The following is a 25,855-nucleotide window of genomic DNA, read 5'->3' as shown; positions in this document are numbered from 1 at the left end:
GTCAATTTAAAAAACCTTTACATGAACAAACTGCTACTATGATGTGACTAGTTATGACATGACACTCAGCTACAGAGAATATAATTTATAAGAGCCTGACATACAGGATTCACTTAAATATACACTTGTTAAATAAATGAATTACCAAAACTCCATGATTAGTCCAAGAAGTAAGGAACAAAAAAGGGTCTACCTTGTCAATAATGGACTGCATATGAGATTTGTGAGACTGGTCCCCATAAAGCAAAGAGGACCACTGGTCTGGTGCAATTCGTAAGCCTGCTTCCATAGCAATCTGCACTATCTGGGAGTCATGTTCTCGCCGCAGAGCTTCATACGTTCTAAATTCTTCTTTCAGCTGCATCAAAGAAGAGTCTTCATCACGCTTGGTGACCTAGGAAGACACACGTAATCTCATGAGTCAGGTAAGAAACAAACTGGGCTTATACTTTATATGACCAAAGAGAGATATGAAAATACTTTGAAGAGAAGAGAGGGAGTCAAGATGGCGGACTAGAAGGATGTGGAATTCGCTTCTTGGTACAAAGAGGGCACCTACCAGGCACCAGTCCCCTGAGGGGACAGGAGGAACCCCCAGCAACTGGGCCGGAGGTCGGGCCTGAGCTCCTGTGGTGGGAGCACCGAGTCCAAACTGCTGGACTAACAGAGAACCTCAGACCCCAGGGAATATTAATCGGGGTGAAGCCTCCTAGAGATCCTCATCTAGGCACTGAGACCCGCTCTACCCAACGGCCTGCAAACACCAGTGCTGGACCCCTCAGGAAAAACAACCCGTAAGACAGGAATACAGCCTTAGTCATCAAAAAAAAAAAACAAAAAATTGAAACGACAAAAAAATACATTACAAACAAAGGAGCAAGGTAAAAACCTACAAGACCAAATAAATGAAGACGAAATAGGCAACCCCTGAAAAAGAATTCTGAATAATGACAGTAAAGATGATCCAAAATCTCGGAAATACAATGGAGAAAATACAAGAAATGTTTAACAAGGATCTAGAAGAACTAAAGAGCAAACAAACGATGATGAACAACACAATAACTGAAATTAAAAATACTCTAGAAGGGGCTTCCGTGGTGGCGCGGTGGTTCAGAGTCCGCCTGCCGATGCAGGGGACACGGGTTCGTGCCCTGGTGTGGGAAGATCCCACGTGCCGCGGAGCGGCTGGGCTCGTGAGCCATGGCCGCTGAGCCTGCGTGTCCAGAGCCTGTGCTCCGCAACGGGAGAGGCCACAACAGTGAGAGGCCCATGTACCGCCAAAAAAAAAAAACAAAAAAAACCCCCCCAAAACTCTAGAAGGAATAAATGGCAGAAAAACGAATACGTGTACCGGAAGATAAAATGGGGGAAATAACTGCCGGGGACCAGAATAAAGAAAAGAGAATGAAAAGAATTGAGGACAGTCTCAGAGACCTCTGGGACAACATTACACGCACCAAGATTAGAATTATAGAGGTCTCAGAAGGAGAAGAGAAAAAGGAAACGTCTGAACAAATATTTGAAGAAATTATAGTCAAAAACTTCCGTAACATGGGAAAGGAAATAGTCAATCAAATCCAGGAAGGGCAGAGAATCCCATACAGGATAAACCCAAAGAGACACACACAGAGACACATATTAATCAAACTATCAAAAATTAAATACAAAGAAAAAATATTAAAAGCAGCAAGGGAAAAGCAACAAATAACTTACAAGGGAATCCCAATAAGGTTAACAGCTGATCTTTCAGCAGAAACTCTGCAAGCCAGAAAGGAGTGGCAGGACATATTTAAAGTGATGAAAGGGAAAAACCTACAACCAAAATTACTCTACCCAGCAAGGGTCTCATTCATATTTGACATAGAAATCAAAAGCTTTACTGACAAAACAAAAGCTGTGAGAATTCGAAACCACCGACCAGGTTTACAACAAACGCTAAAGGAACTTCTCTAAGCAGGAAACACAAGAGATGACAAAGACCCACAAAAACAAACCCAAATGAATTAAGAAAATGGTAGTAGGAACATACATATCGATAATCACCTTCAGTGTAAATGGATTAAAAGCTCCAACCAAAAGACACAGACTGGCTGAAAGGATACAAAAACAAGACCCTTATATATGGTGTCTACAAGAAACCCACTTCAGACCTAGGGACACATACAGACTGAAAATGAGGTGATGGAAAAAGATATTCCATGCAAACGGAGATCACCAGAAAGATGGAGTAGCAATACTCATATCAGATAAAATAGACTTTAAAATAAAGACTGTTACAAGAGATAAGAAAGGACACTACATAATGATCAAGGGATCAATCCAAGAAGAACACATAACAATTATAAATATTTATGCACCCAACATAGGAGCACCTCAATACATAAGGCAAATACTAACAGCCACAAAAGGAGAAATCGACAGTAACACAATAAAAGTGGGGGACTTTAACGCCCTACTTACACCAATACACAGATCACCCAGACAGAAAATAAATAAGGAAACAGAAGCTTTAAATGACACACACCAGAAAGACTTAATTGATATTTTTAGGACATTCTACCCGAAAGCGAAAGACTACACTTTTTTCTCAAGCGCACACAGAACGTTTCCAGAATAGATCACATCTTGGGTCACAAATCAAGCCTTGGAAAATTTAAGAAAACTGAAATCATATCAATCATCTTTTCTGACCACAACACTATGAGATTAGAAATCAACTGCAGGAAAAAAACAATAAAAAACACAAACACATGGAGGCTAAACAGTGTGCTGCTAAATAACCAAAAGATCACTGAAGAAATCAAAGAAGAAATAAAAAAAATACCTAGAAACAAGTGACAATGCAAATAATGATCCAAAACCTATGGGACAAAGCAAAAGCAGTTCCAAGAGGCAAGTTCATAGCAATTCAAGCTCACCTCAAGAAACAAGAAAAATCTTCAATAAACAACTTAACCTTACACCTAAAGCAACTAGAAAAAGAAGAACAAAGAAAATGCAAAGTTGGTAGAAAGAAGAAATCATAAAGAGCAGAGATAAATGAAATGGAAACGAAGAAAACTAGAGCAAAGATCAATAAAACTAAGAGTTGGTTCTTTGAGAAGATAAACAAAATTGATAAACCTTTAGCCAGTATCATCAAGAAAAAAAGGGAGGAATGAAATCAATAAAATTAGAAATGAAAAAGGAGAGATTACAACTGACACCACAGAAATATAAAAGATCGTAAGAGACTACTACAAGCAGCTATATGCCAATAACATGGACGACCCGGAAGAAACGGACAAATTCTTGGAAAAGTACAACTTTCCAAGATTGAAACAGGAGGAATTAGAAAATATAAACAGATTAATCACAGATAATGAAATTGAAACTGTAATTAAAAATTTTCCAACAAACAAAAGTCCAGGACCAGATGGCTTCACAGGTGAATTCTATCAAACATTTAGAGAAGAGTTAACACTTATCCTTCTCAAACTCTTCCAAAAAATTGCAGAGGGAGGAACACTCCCAAACTCACTCTATGAGACCACCATCATCACCCTGATACCAAAACCAGACAAATATATCACAAAAAAAGAAAATTATAGACCAACATCATTGATGAATATAGACACAAAAATCCTCAACAAAATACTAGCAAACAGAATCCAACAGCACATTAAAAGAACCATACACCATGATCAAGCGGGATTTATCCCAGGGATGCGAGGATTCTTCAATATACGCAAATCAATCAATGTGATACACCACGTTAACAACTTGAAGAATAAAAACCATATGACCAAATGTATCACACTAATCCAAGATGTTAATGAAAGGGAAAAAACAAACATATGATCATCTCAATAGATGCAGAAAAAGCTTCTGACACAATTCAATACCCATTTATGATAAAAACTCTCCAGAAAGTGAGCACAGAGGGAACCTATTTCAACATAGTAAAGCCCACATACGACAAACCCACAGCAAACATCATTCTCAATGGTGAAAAACTGAAAGCATTTCCTCTAGGATCAGGAACAAGACAAGGATGTCCACTCTCACCACTATTATTCAACATAGTTTTGGAAGTCCAAGCCAGGACAATCAGAGAAGGAAAAGAAATAAAAGGAATACAAATTGGAAAAGAAGAAGTAAAACTGTCACTGTTTGCAGATGACATGATACTATACATAGAGAATCCTAAAGATGCCACCAGAAAACTACCAGAGCTAATCAATGAATTTGGTAAACTTGCAGGATAAAAAATTAATGCACAGAAATCTCTTGCATTCCTATACACTAATGATGAAAAATCTGAACGTGAAATTAAGGAAACACTTGCATTTACCATTGCAACAAAAAGAATAAAATACCTAGGAATAAACCTACCTAAGGAGACAAAAGACCAGTATGCAGAAAACTATAAGACACTGATGAAAAAAATTAAAGATGATACCAACAGATGGAGAGATATACCATGTTCTTGGATTGGAAGAATCAATATTGTGAAAATGACTATACTACCCAAAGCAATCTACAGATTCAATGCAATCCCTATCAAATTACCAATGGCATTTTTTACGGAACTAGAACAAAAAATCTTAAAATTTGTATGGAGACACAAAAGACCGTGAATAGCCAAAGCAGTCTTGAGAGAAAAAAAAGGAGCTGGAGGAATCAGACTCCCTGACTTCAGACTATACTACAAAGCTACAGTAATCAAGACAATATGGTACTGGCATAAAAACAGAAATATAGATCAATGGAACAGGATAGAAAGCCCAGTGATAAACCCACACACACATAGTCAACTAATCTATGACAAAGGAGGCAAGGATATACAATGGAGAAAAGAAAGCCCCTTCAATAAGTGGTGCTGGGAAAACTGGACAGCTACATGTAAAAGAATGAAATTAGAACACTCCCTAACACCATACACAAAAATAAACTCAAAATGGATTAGAGACCTAAATGTAAGACTGGACACTATGAAACTCTTAGAGGAAAACATAGGAAGAACACTCTTTGACATAAATCACAGCAAGATTGTTTTTGATCCACCTCCTAGAGTAATGGAAATAAAAATAAACAAATGGGACCTAATGAATCTTCAAAGCTTTTGCACAGCAAAGGAAACCATAAACAAGACGAAAAGACAACCCTACAAATGGGAGAAAATACTTGCAAATGAATCATCAGACAAAGGATTAATCTCCAGAATATATAAACAGCTCATGCAGCTCAATATCAAAAAAAACAAACAACCCAATTAAAAAATGGGAAGAAGACCTAAATAGACGTTTCTCCAAAGAAGACATGCAGATCGCCAAGAAGCACATGAAAAGCTGCTCAATGTCACTAATTATTAAAGAAATGCAAATCAAAACTACAATGAGGTATCAGCTCACACCAGTTAGAATGGGCATCATCAGAAAATCTACAAACAACAAATGCTGGAGAGGGTGTGGAGAAAAGGGACCCCTCTTGCACTGTTGGTGGGAATGTAAATTGATACAGCCACTACGGAGAACAGTATGGAGGTTCCTTAAAACACTAAAAATAGAATTACCATATGACCCAGCAATCCCACTACCGGGCATATACCCTGAGAAAACCATAATTCAAAAAGACCCACACACCCGAATGTTCACTGCAGCACTATTTACAACAGCCAGGTCATGGAAGCAACCTAAATGCCCATTGACAGACGAATGGATAAAGAAGATGTGGTACATATATACAATGAAATATTACTCAGCCATAAAAAGGAACGAAATTGGATCATTCGTAGAGACGTGGATGCATCTAGAGACTGTCATACAGAGTGAAGTAAGTGAGAAAGAGAAAAACAAATATCGTATATTAAAGCATATATGTGGAACCTAGAAAATGGTACAGATGAACTGGTCTGCTGAGCAGAAATTGAGACACAGAAGGAGAGAAAAAAACGTATGGACACCAAGGGGGGAAAGCATCAAGGGGTGGGGGTGGTGGTGTGATGAATTGGACAATTGGGATTGACATGTATACACTGATATGTATAAAATGGCTGACCAATAAGAAAAAAAATTAAAAGAAACAGAAAAATAACGGATTTTTGAATGAATATAAGGATTATATATGGACTGATATGTGTAATACAAAAAATGTTAACTGGAGAATCTAGGTGGTGGGTATATGGGTGTTCTCCATATAATTATTTAAACTTTTATGTATGTTTTAAAATTTTTATAATAAGATGTTGAGAAGAGAGCATTTAGGTGTTTCCTTCCTATAGACTTCGCATTTAAAAAATTAATTCCAAAACACCTGTGTTGCTGCTATTGTGATGTAATCTTTTCTTCTGTATGTCTTCTAACAAGATGCAGCTTGCATAAACGTGAGTGCTATTGGTTTCTGTATTTTAACTTTTGTATCCAGCCACCTTATTGAATTTTATTTTTGCTTATAATAGTTTTTCATCTGATTAATGATCTCCCCAAGTAAGATTACCTTTCTCATTTCTTTCCCATCTATATAAGCTTTTTTTTTTTTCTCTTGTCTAACTGCATTGGGCAGTACCTCCAAGATAATGTTAAATTATGGAACTCATAGAGGACATCTTTGCCTTGCTTTTTAGCTTTACTGTAAATTCTTCTCATGCTTCCAATGCTGCCTTCTGAATATACGTCTGGAGTCTCCTGTGAATGATTTAGGAGACTCAAGTGTTACTGATGAGACACCTGAACACTTCAATGTGAACGTCCATTTCAAGTTGGCACCATCCAAGCCAGGTTCCAGGAATATGCCCACCCCACTCCTTAAAAAAAAAAAAGGGAAAAAATGACTGGACCATCAGGTACAGCTCTGCAAACCAACACGTATGGCATTTAAAGAATGGACTTTGGGGTCTGATAGACATGGGTTCAAATCTCAGCTCTGCCATTTCTGAGGTATGCGGTGTGAGGGCCACCTCCCCTGCCTGAATTTCAAGTGTCTTTGGGGAATCGAAGGGGACACTGTGAGTTTAGCATCTAGCACAGTGAGGCTGTTCTCATTCACCAGCATGGGGGAGGGCGGGGCCTGGTACTCTGCATTGCCAACACAAGAAAGTTTGTAAGCTGGTGGGATTTCACATGTGCATAGCAAGTAGTCTGAAAAGACATCCATTAAGCTGAGAGCTGTGGTCACTTCTAAGGAGTGGGATAGAAGGGATATATTCCAGTAGGCTGAATATTTGTAAAGGGCATTTATATCTGTACCTTGAAATACATACAGATGTTTAAAGAAAACCAACTAAGAAACAAAAGTAAATAAAACGGGGGGGGGGGGTATGTAAGATGCCAAGGTTGGCAGGAATCCTAGTATGTCTGAGTCCCCTTGACAAGGTCTGTTCCTCCAGTGATGAGAAGTGTTCTCCCTCTGAAGGAAGCCCTTGCTGACCCTACACGGAGCAGACCCTGGAGTCAAGATCACTCCACTCCTCCTCTACCCTACTCTCCCACCCTCTTACTTCTTTTTTTGCTTGAGTTAGTCCTGATTTAGTTTAGATATCCACACTCCTTTGAAGCCACTTGTCTCAGTGAAGACATGCCCACTCCCAGACTCAATATGTGAATCTTAATTAATCTAAGCTAGGGGCTTCTAATGTAGTCCACAGACCACCCCTACCAAGGGTCCGTGCATGGAATGCATGGGATTCACAATCTTGCGTTGGGAAAAAAGAAAAAAAAAAAAACTTTTCATTAAACTCCAACTGAAATGTAACATTTCCTTCTATTTTGAATGTAAGCAACAAACCACAGTATTAGCCGTAACTTGTGACTTTGTCACCAATGGAAATCACAAACATTTTCATATCACAAAACAGTTATTACAGGTATCTCAGAACACTGTTTACCTTCATCACTACTTAAAAATTATGGTTGTTATTAGATCAGCTGCTAGATTTTGTTATTTAGTGCACTAATAAAGAAGCAAGTTTATTCCTGTACCACTTAAAAAGTATATTTTTTGATATAGTTGGTTTCTTTTGTAATCCGGTCATTTCATTCTATGCAATTAAATAGAGTATTCTGGGAAGGGGTCCCTAGGTTTCACCAGACTGCCAAAGGGGCCCATGGCACAGAAAAGGTGAATAAACCCCGGTCTAAGCCAATGCTGGCAATTCCATTATCCGAGTTGGAGACTACTTAGGAAGTGTCATGTGACCTAGTGTGTCACATTCACAATGAGATGCAATGGGACATCTGTTGGAGGGAGAGTGGAGTCCCTCTTGGGAAAGGTTTCTTAAGAGGAGACACAAGGAAGTCAAACTTTCTTCCTCTGCTTCTTAGTGTCTGATCATGTGAGCTGGGAATTTCTTCCACCATTGGGCAGCCATGTGAAGAGCAACTGATCCACCTAAGATGCAGAAAAAACTGATGGGAGAGGCCTGGGTTTTTGTGGATGTGGTTGATCTGGTGAATTAGCCAGACAGGAACGTCCCTACTTCTAGACTCCTGTTATCAATCAATAAATTCCTTAAGATTAAAAAAAAAAAAAAAAGATACAGGTACCACAATGTTCATTGCAGCACTATTCACAATAGCCAGGACATGGAAGCAACCTAAGTGTCCATCGACAGATGAATGGATAAAAAAGATGTGGCACATATATACAATGGAATATTACTCAGCCATAAAAAGGAACAAAATTGAGTTGTTTGTATTGAGGTGGATGGACCTAGAATCTGTCATACAGTGTGAAGTTAAGTCAGAAAAAGAAAAACAAATACCATATGCTAACACATACATATGGAATTTTAAAAAGCGGTACTGACGAACCTAGTGGCAGGGCAGGAATAAAGACACAGACATAGAGAACAGATCTGAGGGCACAGTGGGGGAAGGGGAAGCTGGGATGAAGTGAGAGAGTAGCAATGACATATATACACTACCAAATGTAAAATGGCTAGCGGGAAGCTACTGCATAGCACAAGGAGATCAACTTGATGCTTTGTGGCGACCTAGAGGGATGGGATAGGGAGGGTGGGAGGGAGGCTCAAGAGGGAGGGGATATGGGGATATATGTATACAAACAGCTGATTAACTTTGTTGTACAGCAGGAAGTAACACAACATTGTAAAGCATTTATACTCCAGTAAAGATGTGAAAAAAAAAAGAAGAAAATACTCATACAAGTATTCTGAAAAACACCATGCTGCTTCTTCATATCTATGAATTATTACTCTTGGGCTTGCCTGGTATTGAGATAGCTGGTACTCAATAACTGAAAGAGCTTCAGATGCTGGTGTGATTCTAAAGATGACTAATTTGTACTTGGTTTAATTCTCCCTGCAGTTTTGTAGGTTAGGTCACCACCTGAAAGTGAAAATTCTAAGATGCTGTATGACGATGATATTTTTTAGCAATAAAAATAACTAAAATTTATTGAGCACATAGTATGTGCCAGTGTGTTAAGTTACCTTATTAACTGTTATAGTGACATATTAACTCATTTAATTCTTTAAAGTTGTTGAGGTAGGTGCTAGTGGTATCACCCCTAATAATTCACATTTTAAGTCAAGCTGGATTCAGGCCAAAGGCCTAATGAATCAAAGTAAAACAATTAATTCTAGTCTAGGATCACCTATATCCTAACATATTTTACAACGTTTTTTGCCTTGCTAATCTTTTATTCCCATAAGGACTCAAATTCCTCTATAGAAAATTCCCATTTTTTTTCCCCTCCCATCAAAGAAACAATAGACTATCCTAGTCAGGACTTCCAGGTCATACTGATATATTTTTACTTGTATTCCATTCTTATTATAAGAAGGTCTAACTTAAATTTTGTTAGGTAAGTCCATAGAGAGACCAAACATAAAAAAATCAAGAACTATAGTCACAAAAACTAAATATATTTTGCCCCTATTCAAAGGCAAGTCAAAAGACCAAATGTATATGTATATGTATGAAACACCCTCTCAATATACATTAAATCTCATTAAAATGTAGTACATGCTTTCTATATGATGTACTGTTTCCATGGACTTGGCTCTCAAAACTCTCTTTAACTAAAAACACTCAAAGATTTCCAAGAAATGCAATGTCTGAAGTCCTGGAACTGTACTGTACTAAAATGCCTAGAATTATCCTGCAGCTTGAAAAGGCTTTTCCAATGGAAAAAAAAGAGATGCTAAAAAGACCCAGCTAGAACACAGCTATACGGACACAAACACCTGCAAAGAAAGGAAAATGCTGATTGGAGTTCCATGAAGAAGATGAAATGGGTATTGGCAGACACTTAATAGAAACTCTGCAATAGTGAATACAGTTTAGGGTATGGACCTATTGTGATGAGAGAAAATGAATCTTTTCATGATTGAGAGTATAGTACAAACTGCCACCAAAAGAAGAAAGCAGGTGGACAATGAAATAAAGCGACATTATCATGACTCAAGTGAAAAATAACTGGATTTTTACATATTCCAATCTTTTTTAAATTACTATTAACACTTTTAATTAGGATTGAGAAAGTTTCACTTGCGGTATTCTGGCGTTTTTGAGCCCCTTATTCTTCTTCACAGAGGAAGGCTGGATTTCTTTCCCTTTATTTCTTAAACTTCCTATACTGTATCTATCTGGCGCTGTTAATGGAGAAGTAACACTGGAAGCAGACAGACATTCTGAAATGTATTCCGGATTACACTGTACAGTCAGGTTATTACAACCATTACAACAAATGTGAGTTATTCAGGGACAATCTGGACCAGTTGAGGTTCTGAGAGCTCTAGAGGGACGTATGAAAAACAAGAGGGGTGGGTACAGATGTGGAATCCACACCCCATTTTCAGTATATAATCTGAGTCTAGAAAGAAACAGAATAATATTGGCATTTAGCTAGAACTTAAAAAAAATTTTTTTTAAGTTAAATCTATATGCTCTGTTGATTTTGTGAACCATTTTATCCTTCTCAAAAAATAACGAGATTAGAATATAGCAGGATGGCTAATGTGGGAGTTTTTTAGTTTCAGTGTCAGATGAGGGAATGTGGTGACCTCCTTATAGCTTGTATGAATTAACAATTTTTTAGAGACATACTTCCCTGGCCCATGAAGTACTTGTTATGTGTTGTGTCAAAAGCAAGAAGCCCTGACATTAAGAAGTTAGGAAAACAGGATGAACAATAAGTGATACATAGTGGGCACCAGTGTTTGAAGTAGTGCTGATTCAACTTGGCATACAAAGGACATGTCCAGCATTACTGTATATACTAAAACCAAAATGGCACATGGAGCTCCAGTACTGTATATATGGAATTATATCAGGAGCAAATAGCCAAATAAAATGTACTCCTGCTTCAATGACTCTCTCTCTTTAGACCAATTCTGTTTGCAGTCTTGGTGGAAAACTGCCATGGCTTTTTAGTTTCTTCAAATACAAAAATCTATAAGCCATGATTTAATCTATGTTGTACAATATCTAACATACAAAATTCAATACAAGATTTAACTTTAACAGGACACCATCTATATTCTTTAAAAGAGAAAAGAAAAACTGCTAAAATTTTATGGAAAGATACAGGCAACTTTATTAAACTCAAAGTCTTACTACCTAAGTTTGGGGAAAGGACGCTTCCTTTTAAGCTGAAAGTTACCATAGGTTCATACCTTGAAGCAGGAGGCTCTATAAAGGAGCTGGACAACATGCCCAATGCTAGTTTTAGAGGCTTGAGGAAACCGTGGCTCCAACCTTTGCACCACAAAGAGAACCAATACTTTTCTTGACAAAGCAGAACCATCTTCTAAGGCCAGGAGAACCAGCTTTAGAGCTTCCTCCTGCATTGCTAGGAAAAGTTGAGCAAAACCAAAATTTATCATGTACAGAGATAAGATAAAGCCATTTTTTAGAAGGGAAACATTTAATAATTTCTACAGGTACCACTTCATTAATGGGCAACACAACAACAACCAATATTCAGTTATACTTTTGAACCATTTGGGGGCAATTTTTTATTACATTCCATATACTTTATTTAAGAAAGCAGATAAAAGATTAATACAGTTAGGGAAAACCTCTATCAAAATGAACAAACTTTTGGCAGTAAAAGTTTTAAGTATCCTGAAAAACTGACATGGAATTACCCAAGCCATGACTGTGGGATACCAAGTTACCAAGTGGGATATTACTTGATAACAACAGAATATTGCAAAGAACTAGCCTTTGTATATCACTTATAGTTCCTATACTATAAATACTTTTAGAATTACTAGTATAGTAAATATCAAACTTTAATTATATACCTGGTCCAAGGAACTGGCAGCCTCTAGCTCTGACTGCTGCCCAAAGATTGGAAGAGAGTTGCTGAGGATTCTGGTGCTGGAGAATGAGCTCTGTAACTGTTCGTTCACCTAAAGATCGAGCTGCCCTCATGGCACGAATCCTGCCTTCTTCTTCTACTAGTTGGCAGTGGACCAGAGTCACCAGCTTCCTCTGCATTGGGCGACTCAGAACACTCTGAGTAGTGCTATTCAGACCCACTCCTTTAAAACAGAAAATATAGTTATTTCTAGGTTTCCAATGTAATTTTAGAGTCCAGAAAAACTTCCTCTGATGGGCTGATTGACTTATGGCTATGTGGAATAGTTCTGGGTTCTATCAGAATATTTAAAATAAACAATACAAATTACACAAGTGAAGCCTAGTTTGCATTTTAAAAGTATACAAAAGTTGTTATTGCATGCAAATGTAACACTCATGACATTAAATATATTATTCATTTTAATCATGGAGAAATAAAGAAAAAAAGGCCAGTCAATATTAATAATTAAAAACCCAAATCTTGACAAAGTGAGAGTGTGGCATGGACTTAATATATACTACCAAATGTAAAACAGATAGCTAGTGGGAAGCAGCCGCATAGCACAGGGAGATCAGCGTGGTGCTTTGTGACCAACTAGAGGGGTGGGATAGGGAGGGTGGGAGGGAGACGCAAGAGGGAGGAGATATGGGGATATATATATATGTGTATAGCTGATTCACTTTGTTATAAAGCAGAAACTAACACACAACTGTAAAGCAATTATACTCCAATAAAGATGTTAAAAAAAAAACAAAAAAAACACCCAAATCTTGAGGTCCTAACAGGTCTGGTATATTTCCTAGTGGTTAAGCTCACCTTCCTAATAAAAACAAGCCATAATGGCAAGATAGTAATGGCAACTTCCAATTTTATTGTACCCCCAACAGCATACCACACAAAACTGGATAGAAGGCTGACAATTTAAGAGTTGTCAAATGATAGAGAGCCCTTCTGAAACCACTAGTGTGTTTATACTTACTTTTGCAACTCATTCAAAAAACGTTTCCAATAAATAGTACATAAACTTTAAACTCACTACTTTATTTGATGTGGTTTGTAATATTATTTAGCACCGGTGGGTTTGGCTTACAATAAATAAATGAATTTCGTTAACATTCACTTACAGCTCACAGTTTTTATGGTAACAAAAGCATCTTTAATGAACACGTGCTCAGCATGGATAATTTCATCTGATTTACCTCTAGCACTGCTGAGTGGTTTCAGGTACAGTGCTAATTCTTCTACACACTTCTTGGCTTCCTCATAATGCTTTGTATCTTCAACCCCACTACACAAAGTAATGGGCTGCTGTTCAGGAACCTAGAGGTAAAAAAAAGGTGTGTTTGAGTGCTCACTAATTAATTATAATCAAATGTTTTATTGAGTATGTTTTATGCACTCCTATTCTAACACTGGTAACATCAAAACTCCCATTAAATTTACTGAATTCTTTCAAAAGATCTTTTATATACATACACACAAAATTACTGCATTTTTAAATTTTTGTTTTGTTTCTGTAACAGCTTTATTGAGATATAACTTGCATATCATGTAATTGACCCATTTAAGGTATATAATTCAATGACTTTAAATATATTCTCAGTTATACAACCATCACAATTTTAGAACATTTTCATAGCCCCCCCCAAAAGAACCCCAGAGTCACCCCTGCCATATTTCCTCCCAAACCCCTCCAGCCATAGGAAAAAACTAATCTATTTTCTGTCTCTACGGATTTGCCTATTTTGGACATTTCATATAAACAGAATCATATAATAACTTCCAAAGTAGCTGTACCATTTTGCATTCCCACCAGCAATAAATGAGAGTCTCTCTTGCTTCCCATCCTCACCAGTATTTCGTGCTGTCAATGTTTTGAATTTTAGCTATTCTAATTTATGTGTAGTGGTAGCTCACTGTTGCTGTTGTTTTCACAATTTTTAAAGATTATATTCTATTTATAGTTACTATAAAATGTTGGCTATATTCCCCTTGTTGTACAATATATCCTTGTAGCATTTATTTTATACATAGTAGTTTGTACCTCTGATTGTTGTTTTAATCTGCAATTCTTTAATGACAAACAATGCTGAGCGAGCTTTTATTTGCTCATTTGCCACCTGCATATCTTCTTTGGTGAAGTGTCCAGATCTTTGCCCATTTAAAAACCATGTTCTTTTAATAATTGAGTTGTAAGGGTTCTTAGATACAAGTTTCTTACAGATATATGATTTACAATTATTTTCTCCCATTCTGTCGGTTGTTCTCTCACTCTCTTGACAGTGTCTTTTGAAGCACTAAGTTTTTTGTTTTGTTTTGGCCGTACCACGTGGCTTGTGGGATCTTAGTTCCCCAACCAGAAACTGAACCCAGGCCCTCAGCAATGAAAGCGTGGAGTCCTAACCAATGGACTGCCAGGAAATTCCCTGAAACACTAAGTTTTAAATTTTGATTTAGTTTGATTTATCTTTTGTTCCTTGTGCTTCTGGTGTCATAGCTAAAAAAATACTGCCTAGGGACTTCCCTGGTGGTTCAGTGGTTAAGACTCCATGCTCCCAAAGTAGGGGTCCCGGGTTCAATCCCTGGACAGGGAACTAGATCCTACATGCATGCCACAACTAAGGAGCCCACGTGCCACAACTAAGGAGCCTGTGTGCCGCAACAAAGGAGCCAGTGAGCTGCAATTAAGGAGCCCTCGAGCTGCAACTAAAGAAACCCTCTTGCCGCAACTAAGACCTGGCACAACCAAATAAATAAATAAACAAAAAAACCACTGCCTACTCCAAGGTCACAAAGATTTATGCAAATATTTTGTTTTAACAGTGCTGCAGTTTTAGCTCTTACTTATAGCCTTTGATCTATTTTGATTTAATTTCTGTATATGGTGTGAGGTAGTGGTCCAAATTCAATCTTTTGCATTTGGATATCCAGTTTGCTCAGCGCCATTATTTGGAAAGACTGTCCTTTCCCCATTGAATGGTTTCGGCAATCTTGTAAAAAGTCATTTGACCATATATATGGGTTTATTTCTGGACTCTCTATTCTATTCCATTGATCTAAATGCCAATCTTTATGCCAGCAGCACACTGTCTTGATCACTAGAGTTTTGCAGTTTCAAAATCAGGAAGTGTGATTCCTTCAAATTTGTTCTGCTTTTAAGACTGTTTTGGCTATTTAGGGTCCCCTGTGAGTCCATATAAATTTTAGGATGGGTTTTTCTATTTCTTCAAAAAACATCATTGGGATTTTGAAAAAGTTTACATTGAATCTGTTGATTGCTTTGGGTAGTACTGTCATCTTAGTAATATTAAGTCTGTGAACAGGTGATGTCTTTCCATTTATTTATGTCTTCTTTAACTTCTTTAAGCAATGTTTTATTTTCAATGTACAAGTCTTTCACCTCCTTCGCTAAATTTATTCCTAAGTCTTTTATTCTTTTTGATGCTACTGTAAGTGAAATTATTTTCTTAATTTCCTTTTGGATTGTTCATTGTTAGTGTACAGAAATGAAACCGATTTTTGCATGTTAACTTTGTATCCTGCAACTTTGTTTAATTCATTTATTACTTCTAACAGTTTTTTAATGGAGATCTGTGGGGTTAAAATAATGGCTATTATGGATTAAAATGTCCTATCCTCAAATTTCATAAACATTAGTTGTTACAGTTAAGACATGACAAGGTCTTACTCATTTTGTAGAAAAAGAATTAGTTCATCCTTAGACAACTTTATGAGGAAAAGTAAGTCTTGGTTATTTGTTATTAAAATATTATATTACTAAAATTGTTATCCCCAATAAGTCTATTTTAAAAACATTTCCAAAATGTCATAATGGAATTTTCAAAACAAAAAGAGAAATGATTATCAAATGAAAACTTAAGTACAGGAAGAGAAGAAAAACAATCAAATGCAATTTCCCTCTGACAAATATTAATATTTTGTAGTATTGGCGACATCATCAAGATAGATTTGTAAATAAAGTAAGTTTTCCTTTGTTTTTGGCTGCACCATGTGCATGCAGGATCCTAGTTTCCCAACCAAGGACTGAACTACTCCCCCCGCAGTAGAAGCACAGAGTCCCAACCACGGGACCACCAGGGAAGTCCCAGTAAGTTTTCCTTTTGAATAAGCTGTTCTAAAACTGCTCTCTTTATCTCCTACATACATAATATCAACCTTCCCTACTTTTTATCAACTTATAGGAAGACTAATCTAGCAAATATTAGTGGTATTAATATAAATATTAATGTCCAAAGTTCCAGTATATTTATTTAGAAAATGATTTATGGTAAACATATGATACTTTAGACTCACACTATGCAAATTAACAGTGAGGGGTTTGTTTAAGTGAATCATACCTAACTCTGAAAAGCCTACTTCCCTTGGCTTTGTGAAACCTTCTGAAGATACTATTGATCTCTACCTTGAGAATACTGACACAAAACTTTCAGAGTATTACCTTCAGAATTACTAGAGTAACTTTTATATTTAGATACTTAGAGGTATTTGCTTCCACTCTAGACAAATGGTTCCCAAAGGCTGTGTTCTATAGTTTTCGTCACTTTCTCGATCTTTCATTTCAGTTAGTGTCTACTAAGTAAAATAGTCTGAAGCAGCTTCACTTTTCCTATTAAGTAAAATGCAATTATTTTGTGAATAATATTTTCTTCACTATTAAGAAGTTTTTGTGACTTACCTCTTAGGTTTCTCTAATGATCTGATAGCTAAGGCTGTTGAGAAAGTCTGACCACCAGACTGGACGAATGTTACTGTACAGTGACTGAGAAACACTGCACCACCATAACAAATCTCCTTAATGTACTGAGATAAAGGATCTGCACAGTACTGAACAAAATTTTATCTATTTAAATAGAAGACAGGAGGAGCTTCAAGATGGCAGAAGAGTAAGACGTGGAGATCACCTTCCTCCCCACAAATACATTGGAAATACATCTACATGTGGAACAACTCCTACAGAACACTTACTGAACAATGGCAGAAGAATTCAGACCTCTCAAAAGGCAATAAACTCCCCACGTACCTGGGTAGGGCAAAAGAAAAAACAGAGACAAAAGAATAGGGACGGGACCTGCATCAGTGGGAGGGACCCGTGAAGGAGGAAAGGTTTCCACACACTAGGAAGGCCCTTCACGGGCAGAGACTGCAGGAGGCGGAGTGGGGAAGCTTCGGAGCCGCGGAGGAGAGCACAGCAACAGGGGTGCGGCGGGCAAAGTGGAGAGATTCCCGCACAGAGAATCAGTGCCAACCAGCACTCACCAGCCCGAGAGGCTTGTCTGCTCACCCGCGGGATGGGCGGGGGCTGGGAGCTGAGGCTCCGGCTTCGGAGGACGGATCCCAGGGAGAGGACTGGGGTTGGCTGCGTGAACACAGCCTGAAGGGGGCTAGGGCACCACAGCAAGCCGGGAGTGTGTCTGGGAAAAGGTCTGGAGCTGCTGAAGAGGCAAGAGACTGTTTCCTGGTGCGCGAGGAGAGGGGATTAAGAGTGCTGCCTAAACGAGCTCCAGAGATGGGCGCAAGCCACGGCTATCAGCGCGGACCCCAGAGATGAGCATGAGACTCTAAGCCTGTGTGCAAGCACAGGTCACTACCCACACCTCCCCTCCCTGGAGCCTGTGCAGCAGGTCACTGCCAGGGACAACTTCCCCCGGAGAACACATGGTGCACCTCAGCATAGTGAAACATCACGCCAGCCTCTGTCACCGCAGGCTCACCCAGCATTCCGTAATCCTGCCCCCGCAGTGAGCCAGAGCCCCCTAATCAGCTGCTACTTTAACCCCATCCTGTCTGGGCGGGGATCAGATGCCCTCAGGCGACCTACACGCAGAGGCGGGGCCACATTCAAAGCTGAATCCCAGGAGCTGTGAGAACAAGAAGAGAAAGGGAAATCTCTCCCAGCAGCCTCAGGAGCAGCGGATTAAATCTCCACAATCAACTTGATGTACCCTGCATCTGTGGAATACCTGAATAGACAGCGAATCATACCAACTTGAGGCGGTGGACTTTGGGAGCAACGATATATATATTTTTTTCCCTTTTTCTCTTTTTGTGACTGTGTATGTGTATGCTTCTGTGTGTGATTCTGTCTGTATAACTTTGCTTTTACCATTTGTCCTAGGGTTCTGTATCTCCATTTATTTATTTTTTTTAAGATGTTGGGGGTAGGAGTTTATTAATTTATTTATTTTTGCTGTTTGGGTCTTCGTTTCTGTGCGAGGGCTTTCTCTAGTTGTGGCAAGCGGGGGCTACTCTTCATCGTGGTGCGCGGGCCTCTCACTATCGCGGCCTCTCTTTTTGCGGAGCACAGGCTCCAAACGCGCAGGCTCAGTAGTTGTGGCTCACGGGCCAAGTTGCTCCGCGGCATGTGGGATCCTCCCAGACCAGGGCTCGAACCCGTGTACCCTGCATTAGCAGGCAGATTCTCAACCACTGCGCCACCAGGGAAGCCCCATTTTTTTTTTTTTAAGTATAATTTTTAGTGCTTGTTATCATTGGTGGATTTGTTTTGGGTTTGGTTGCTCTTTTTTTTTTCTATTACTTAAAATTTTTTTTTTTAATAATTATTTTCTATTTTAATAACTTTATTTTCCTCCCTCTATCCCTCCCTTCCTCCCTCCCTCCCCCCCTTTCTTTCTCCCTTTTACTCTGAGTCATGTGGATGACAGGGTCTTGGTGCTCCGGCCGGGCGTCAGGCCTGTACCTCTGAGGTGGGAGAGCTGAGTTCAGGACATTGGTCTACCAGAGACCTCCCAGCTCCACGTAATATCAAATGGCAAAAATCTCCCAGAGATCTCCAACTCAACGCCAAGACCCAGCTCCACTCAATGACCAGCAAGCTACAGTGCTGAACACCCTATGCCAAACAACTAGCAAGACAGGAACACAACCCCACCCATCAGCAAAGAGGCTGCCTAAAATCATAATAAGGTCACAGACACCACAAAACACACCACCAGACGCAGACCTGCCCACCAGAAAGACAAAATCCAGCCTCATCCACCAGAACACAGGCACTAGTCCCCTCCACCAGGAAGCCTACACAACCCACTGAACGAATCATAGCCACTGGGGGTAGACACCAAAAACAACGGGAACTACAAACCTGGGGCCTGCGAAAAAGAGACCCCAAACACAGTAAGTGAAGCAAAAGGAGAAGACAGAGAAACACACAGCAGATGAAGGAGCAAGGTAAAAACCGATCAGACCAAACAAATGAAGAGGAAATAGGCAGTCTACCTGAAAAAGAATTCAGAGTAATGACAGTAAAGATGATCCAAAATCTTGGAAATAGAATGGAGAAAATACAAGAAACATTTAACAAGAACCTAGAAGAACTAAGGAGCAAACAAACAATGATGAACACCACAATAAATGAAATTAAAAATTCTCTGGAAGGAATCAATAGAATAACTGAGGCAGAAGAACAGATAACTAACTTGGAAGAGAAAATAGTGGAAATAACTACTGCAGAACAGAATAAAGAAAAAAGAATGAAAATGATTGAGAACAGTCTCAGAGACATCTGGGACAACATTAAAGGCACCAACATTCGAATTCTAGGGGTCCCAGAAGGAGAAGAGAAAAAGAAAAGGACTGAAAAAATATTTGAAGAGATTACAGTTGAAAACTTCCGTAATATGGGAAAGGAAATAGTTAATCAAGTCCAGGAGGCGCAGAGAGTCCCATAAAGGATAAATCCAAGGAGAGACAGGCCAAACACACATTAATCAAACTACCAAAAATTAAATACAAAGAAAAAATATTAAAAGCAGGAAGGGAAAAACAACAAATAACATACAATGGAATCCCAATAAAGTTAGCTAATACTTCAGCAAAAACTGCAAGCCAGAGGGACTAGAAGGACATATTTAAAGTGATGAAAGGGAAAAACCTACAACAAAGATTACTCTACCCAGCAAGATCCTCGTTCAGATTCGACGGAGAAATTAAAACCTTTACAGACAAGCAAAAGCTAAGAGAGTTCAGCACCACCAAACCAGCTTTAAAACAAATGCTAAAGGAACTTCTCTAGGCAGGAAACACAAGAAAAGGAAAAGATCCACGAAAACAAACCCAAAACAATTAAGAAAATGGTAATAGGAACACACATATTGATAATTACCTTCAATGTAAATGGATTAAATGCTCCAAACAAAAGACATAGACTGGCTGAATGGATACAAAAACAAGACCCATATATATGTGTCTACAAGAGACCCATTTCAGACCTAGGGACACATACAGACTGAAAGTGAGGGGACGGAAAAAGATATTCCATGCAAATGGAAATCAAAAGAAAGCTGGGGCTTCCCTGGTGGCGCAGTGGTTGAGAGTCCACCTGCAGATGCAGGGGACATGGGTTCATGCCCCGGTCCAGGAAGATCCCACATGCCGTGGAGCGGCTGGGCCCGTGAGCCATGGCCACTGAGCCTGTGCATCCGGAGCCTGTGCTCTGCAACGCGAGAGGCCACAACAGTGAGAGGCCCACGTACCACAAAAAACAAACCAAAAAAAGCTGGAGTAGCAATTCTCATATCAGACAAAATAGACTTTAAAACAAAGACTATTACAAGAGACAAAGAAGAACACTACATAATGATCAAGGGATCGATCCAAGAAGAAGATAGAACAACTGTATATATATATGCACCCAACATAGGAGCACCTCAATACATAAGGCAAATACTAACAGCCATAAATGGGGAAATCGACAGTAACACAATCATAGTAGGGGACTTTACCACTCCTGTTTCACTGATGGACACATCATCCAAAATGAAAATAAATAAAGAAACACAAGTTTTAAATGAGACTTTAAACAAGATGGACTTAATTGATATTTACAGGACATTCCATCCAAAAACAACAGAATACACTTTCTTCTCAAGCGCTCATGGAACATTCTCCAGGATAGATCATATCTTGGGTCACAAACCAAGTCTTGGTAAATTTAACAAAACTGAAATCGTATCAAGTATCTTTTCTGACCACAACGCTATGAGACTAGATATCAATTACAGGAAAAAAATCTGTAAAAAAATACAAACACATGGAGGCTAAACAGTACACTACCTAATAACCAAGAGATCACTGAAGAAATCAAAGAGGAAACAAAAAAATACCTAGAAACAAATGACAATGAAAACACGATGACCCAAAACCTGTGAGAGGCAGCAAAAGCAGCTCTAAGAGGGAAGTTTATAGCAATACAATCCTGCCTTAAGAAACAAGAAACATCTCAAATAAACAACCTAACCTTACACCTAAAGCAATTAGAGAAAGAAGAAAAAAAAAACCCCAGAGTTAGCAAAAGGAAAGAAATCATAAAGATCAGATCAGCAATAAATGAAAAAGGAATGAAAGAAACAAGAGCAAACATCAATAAAACTAAAAGCTCGTTCTCTGAGAAGATAAACAAAATTGATAAACCATTAGCCAGACTTACCAAGAAAAAAATGGAGAACACTCAAATCAATAGAATTAGAAATGAAAAAGGAGAAGTAACAACTGACACTGAAGAAATACAAAGGATCATGAGAGATTACTACAAGCAACTATACGTCAATAAAATGGATAACCTGGAAGAAATGGACAAATTGTTAGAAAAGCATAACCTCCTGAGACTGAACCAGGAAGAAATAGAAAATATAAACAGACCAATCACAAGCACTGGAATTGAAACTGTGATTAAAAATCTTCCAACAAACAGAAGCCCAGGACCAGATGGCTTTTTAGGTGAATTATATCAAACATTTAGAGACGAGCTAACACCTATCCTTCTCAAACTCTTCCAAAGTATAGCAGAGGGAGGAACACTCCCAAACTCATTCTAAGAGGCCACCATCACTCTGATAGCAAAACAAGACAAATACGTCACAAAGAAAGAAAACTACAGGCCAATATCACTGATGAACATAGATGCAAAAATCCTCAACAAAATAGTAGTAAGCAGAATCCAACAGCACATTAAAAGGATCACACACCATGATCAAGTGGGGTTTATCCCAGGAATGCAAGGATTCTTCAATATATGCAAATCAATCAATGTGATACACCATATTAACAAACTGAAGAATAAGAACCATATGACCATCTCAATAGATGCAGAAAAAGCTATTGACAAAATTCAACACCCATTTATGAAAAAACCCTCCAGAAAGTAGGCATAGAGGGAACTTACCTAAACATAATAAAGGCCATATATGACAAACCCACAGCCAACATCGTCCTCAATGGTGAAAATCTGAAACCATTTCCACTAAGATCAGGAACAAGACAAGGTTGCCCACTCTCACGACTATTAATCAACATAGTTTTGGAAGTTTTAGCCACAGCAATCAGAGAAGAAAAGGAAATAAAAGGAATCCAAATCGGAAAAGAAGAAGTAAAGCTGTCACTGTGTGCAGATAACATGATACTATACATAGAGAATCCTAAAGATGCCACCAGGAAACTACTAGAGGTAATCAATGAATTTGGTAAAGTAGCAGGATACAAAATTAATGCACAGAAATCTCTTGCATTCCTATACACTAATGATGAAAAATCTGAAAGTGAAATTAAGGAAACTCCCATTTACCACTGCAACAAAAAGAATAAAATACCTAGGAATAAACCTACCTAGGGAGACAAAAGACCTGTATGCAGAAAACTATAAGACACTGATGAAAGAAATTAAAGATGATACGAATAGATGGAGAGATATTCCATGTTCTTGGATTGGAAGAATCAATATTGTGAAAATGACTATACTACCCAAAGCAATCTACAGATTCAATGCAATTCCTATCAAACTACTACTGGCATTTTTCACAGAACAAGAACAAAAAATTTCACAATTTGTATGGAAAAACAAAAGACCCTGAATAGCCAAAGCAATATTGAGAACAAAAAACGGAGCTGGAGGAATCAGGCTCCCTGCCTTCAGACAATACTACAAAGCTACAGTAATCAAGACAGTATGGTACTGGCATAAAAACAGAAATACAGATCAGTGGAACAGGACAGAAAGCCCAGAGATAAACCCATGCACATATGTTCACCTTCTTTTTGATAAAGGAGAAAAGAATATACAATGGAGAAAAGACTGCCTCTTCAATAAGTGGTGCTGGGAAAACTGGACAGCTACATGTGAAAGAATGAACACTCCCTAACACCATACACAAAAACAAACTCAAAATGGATTAAAGACCTAAATGTAAGGCCAGACACTATAAAACTCTTAGAGGAAAACAAAGGCAGAACACTTTATAACATAAATCACAGCAAGATCCTTTTTGACCCACCTCCTAGAAAAATGGAAATAAAAACAAAAATAAACAAATGGGACCTAATGAAACTTCGAAGCTTTTGCACAGCAAAGGAAACCATAAACAGGACGAAAAAACAACCCTCAGAATGGGAGAAGATATTTGCAAATGAAGCAACTGACAAAGGATTAATCTCCAAAACTTACAAGCAGCTCACGAAGCTCAACATCAAAAAGTCAAACAACCCAATCCAAAAATGGGCAGAAGACCTAAATAGACATTTCTCCAAAGAAGATATACAGATTGCCAACAAACACATGAAAGAATGCTCAACATCATTAATCATTAGAGAAATGCAAATCAAAACTACCATTGAGATATCATCTCACACCAGTCAGAATGGCCATGATCAAAAAATCTACAAACAGTAAATGCTGGAGAGGGTGTGGAGAAAAGGGAACCCTCTTGCACTGTTGGTGGGAATGTAAATTGATACAGCCACTACAGAGAACAGTATGGAAGTTCCTTAAAAAACTAAAAGTAGAACTACCATACGACCTAGCAATTCCACTACCGGGCATATACCCTGAGAAAACCATAATTCAAAAAGATACATGTACCACAATGTTCATTGCAGCGTTATTTACAATAGCCAGGACATGGAACCAACCTAAGTGTCCTTCGAAAGATGAATGGATAAAGAAGATGTGGCACATATACACAATGGAATATTACTCAGCCATAAAAAGAAACGAAACTTAGTTATTTGTAGTGAGGTGGATGGACCTAGAGTCTGTCATACACAGTGAAGTAAGTCCGAAAGAGAAAAACAAATACCGTATGCACATATATATGGAATGTAAGAAAATTTGTTTAAAAACATTGTCAGGAAGAACCTAGGGGCAGGACAGGAATAAAGATGGAGACCTACTACAGAATGAACTTGAGGGGGGACAGGGAAGGGTAAGCTGGGACAAAGTGAGAGAGTGGCATGGACATATATACACTACCATATGTAAAACCAATAGCTAGCGGGAAGCAGCCGCATAGCACAGGGAGATCAGCTCAGTGCTTTGTGACCACCTGGGGGGGCGGATAGGGAGGGTGGGAGGGAGGGAGATGCAAGAGGGAAGAGATATGTTGATATATGTATATGTATAGCTGATTCACTTTGTTATAAAGCAGAAACTAACACACCACTGTAAAGCAATTATACTCCAATAAAGATGTTAAAAAAAACAAAACAAAACAGAATGCAATATTACCAGATCTTAACAAGTTTCCCTCGGGAGGAAAAAACACACATACAGAAATTTAAAAGGATAACAAATTACTCAACTTACCTGAGCACCCACTAGCTGCAGCAATGCTGAGTTTACTGGGAGGAGTTCAATGTCTGTATTGATAGCGGTCTGGTCAAACGGGCAAGCCTTGCGGTGGAGTTTGTTCAGGCACATCTTGCAGACAGTATGGCCACAACCCAAACTGATGGGCTTTCGAATTGTTTCGTCGAAAGTCTGAGTGCAAATTGGGCAGGAGAGGAAATCCGTCCACTGTGGAGCTTGTACAGGCATTGTTTCTGGAGTTACAATTCACTCACACACACAAAATCTAAAGCAAAGATTCCACTGGAATCAAAATCTTTGAAAAAAGTTTATCTTTTCTTTTTTTTTAAATATCTTCTGTAAATACAGTCAGCACATAGTGTGAAATATTACCTGAAAAACAAAGAAAAAAAAAATGAGCATCTTCCTTTTCAATTAAACTGTACACTCTCACCTTACTACCTATAAGATTTTATACCACATTTATATCAACATAGTCCACCTCTTTGCATTTTTACAAAGTGAGAGCCATAATAAAACATCTAGTCTTATCCCCTTATTTTAGAGATGGGGAGTAGACCCCAAAAAGAGGAGATAACTTGCTGAGGGTGACAAGTTAGTAATAAAGTTAGATCCAAGATGTAAGTCTCTCAAGTTTATCTAAGTCTATGATTGTTTTATATTTTAAAATTAGCCTTTTTAAGATAGCTAATAATATTCTGATCTGAACATGTTAATATATTCAGCTGTGAAAATTTATCAAGCTTTACACTTAGGCGTATGCATTTCGGTGTATGTTACACCCTAATAAAGAGTCTTAAAAAAATTGGCCTAAAATAAAATCTACCTTAATACTTTATCATCAAATTTAGTGTGGGTAATGAGATAAAAAGAAACCGTGGGATTCTTTTTAAGGTTTATTTATTTATTTGCAGTACGTGGGCCTCTCACTGT

The 25,855-nt window shown here is 38.3% G+C and overlaps 1 protein-coding gene across 4 annotated transcripts in view; it reads right to left on the bottom strand.

The window, feature by feature from the left end:
• The window catches only part of RC3H1 (ring finger and CCCH-type domains 1), a 104,122-nt gene that overhangs the window by 47,193 nt on the left and 31,074 nt on the right, over positions 1-25,855 (bottom strand). For all 4 annotated transcript variants that reach the window (XM_019952082.3, XM_033855072.2, XM_019952080.3 and 1 more), the window contains exons 2-6: positions 24,920-25,294; positions 13,509-13,629; positions 12,251-12,490; positions 11,618-11,793; positions 194-394 (exon numbers count right to left, since the gene is read on the bottom strand). In XM_019952082.3, the coding sequence (XP_019807641.2) occupies positions 194-394; positions 11,618-11,793; positions 12,251-12,490; positions 13,509-13,629; positions 24,920-25,150 (969 nt within the window). In that variant the 5' untranslated portion in view covers positions 25,151-25,294. The remainder of the gene's footprint in view (positions 1-193; positions 395-11,617; positions 11,794-12,250; positions 12,491-13,508; positions 13,630-24,919; positions 25,295-25,855) is intronic.

Source organism: Tursiops truncatus, chromosome 1, assembly GCF_011762595.2.
Source record: "Tursiops truncatus isolate mTurTru1 chromosome 1, mTurTru1.mat.Y, whole genome shotgun sequence".
Taxonomy (NCBI): Eukaryota; Metazoa; Chordata; class Mammalia; order Artiodactyla; family Delphinidae; genus Tursiops; species Tursiops truncatus.
The sequence above is the reverse complement of the archived record's forward strand: the minus strand, read 5'-3'. Positions and strand labels throughout refer to the sequence as shown.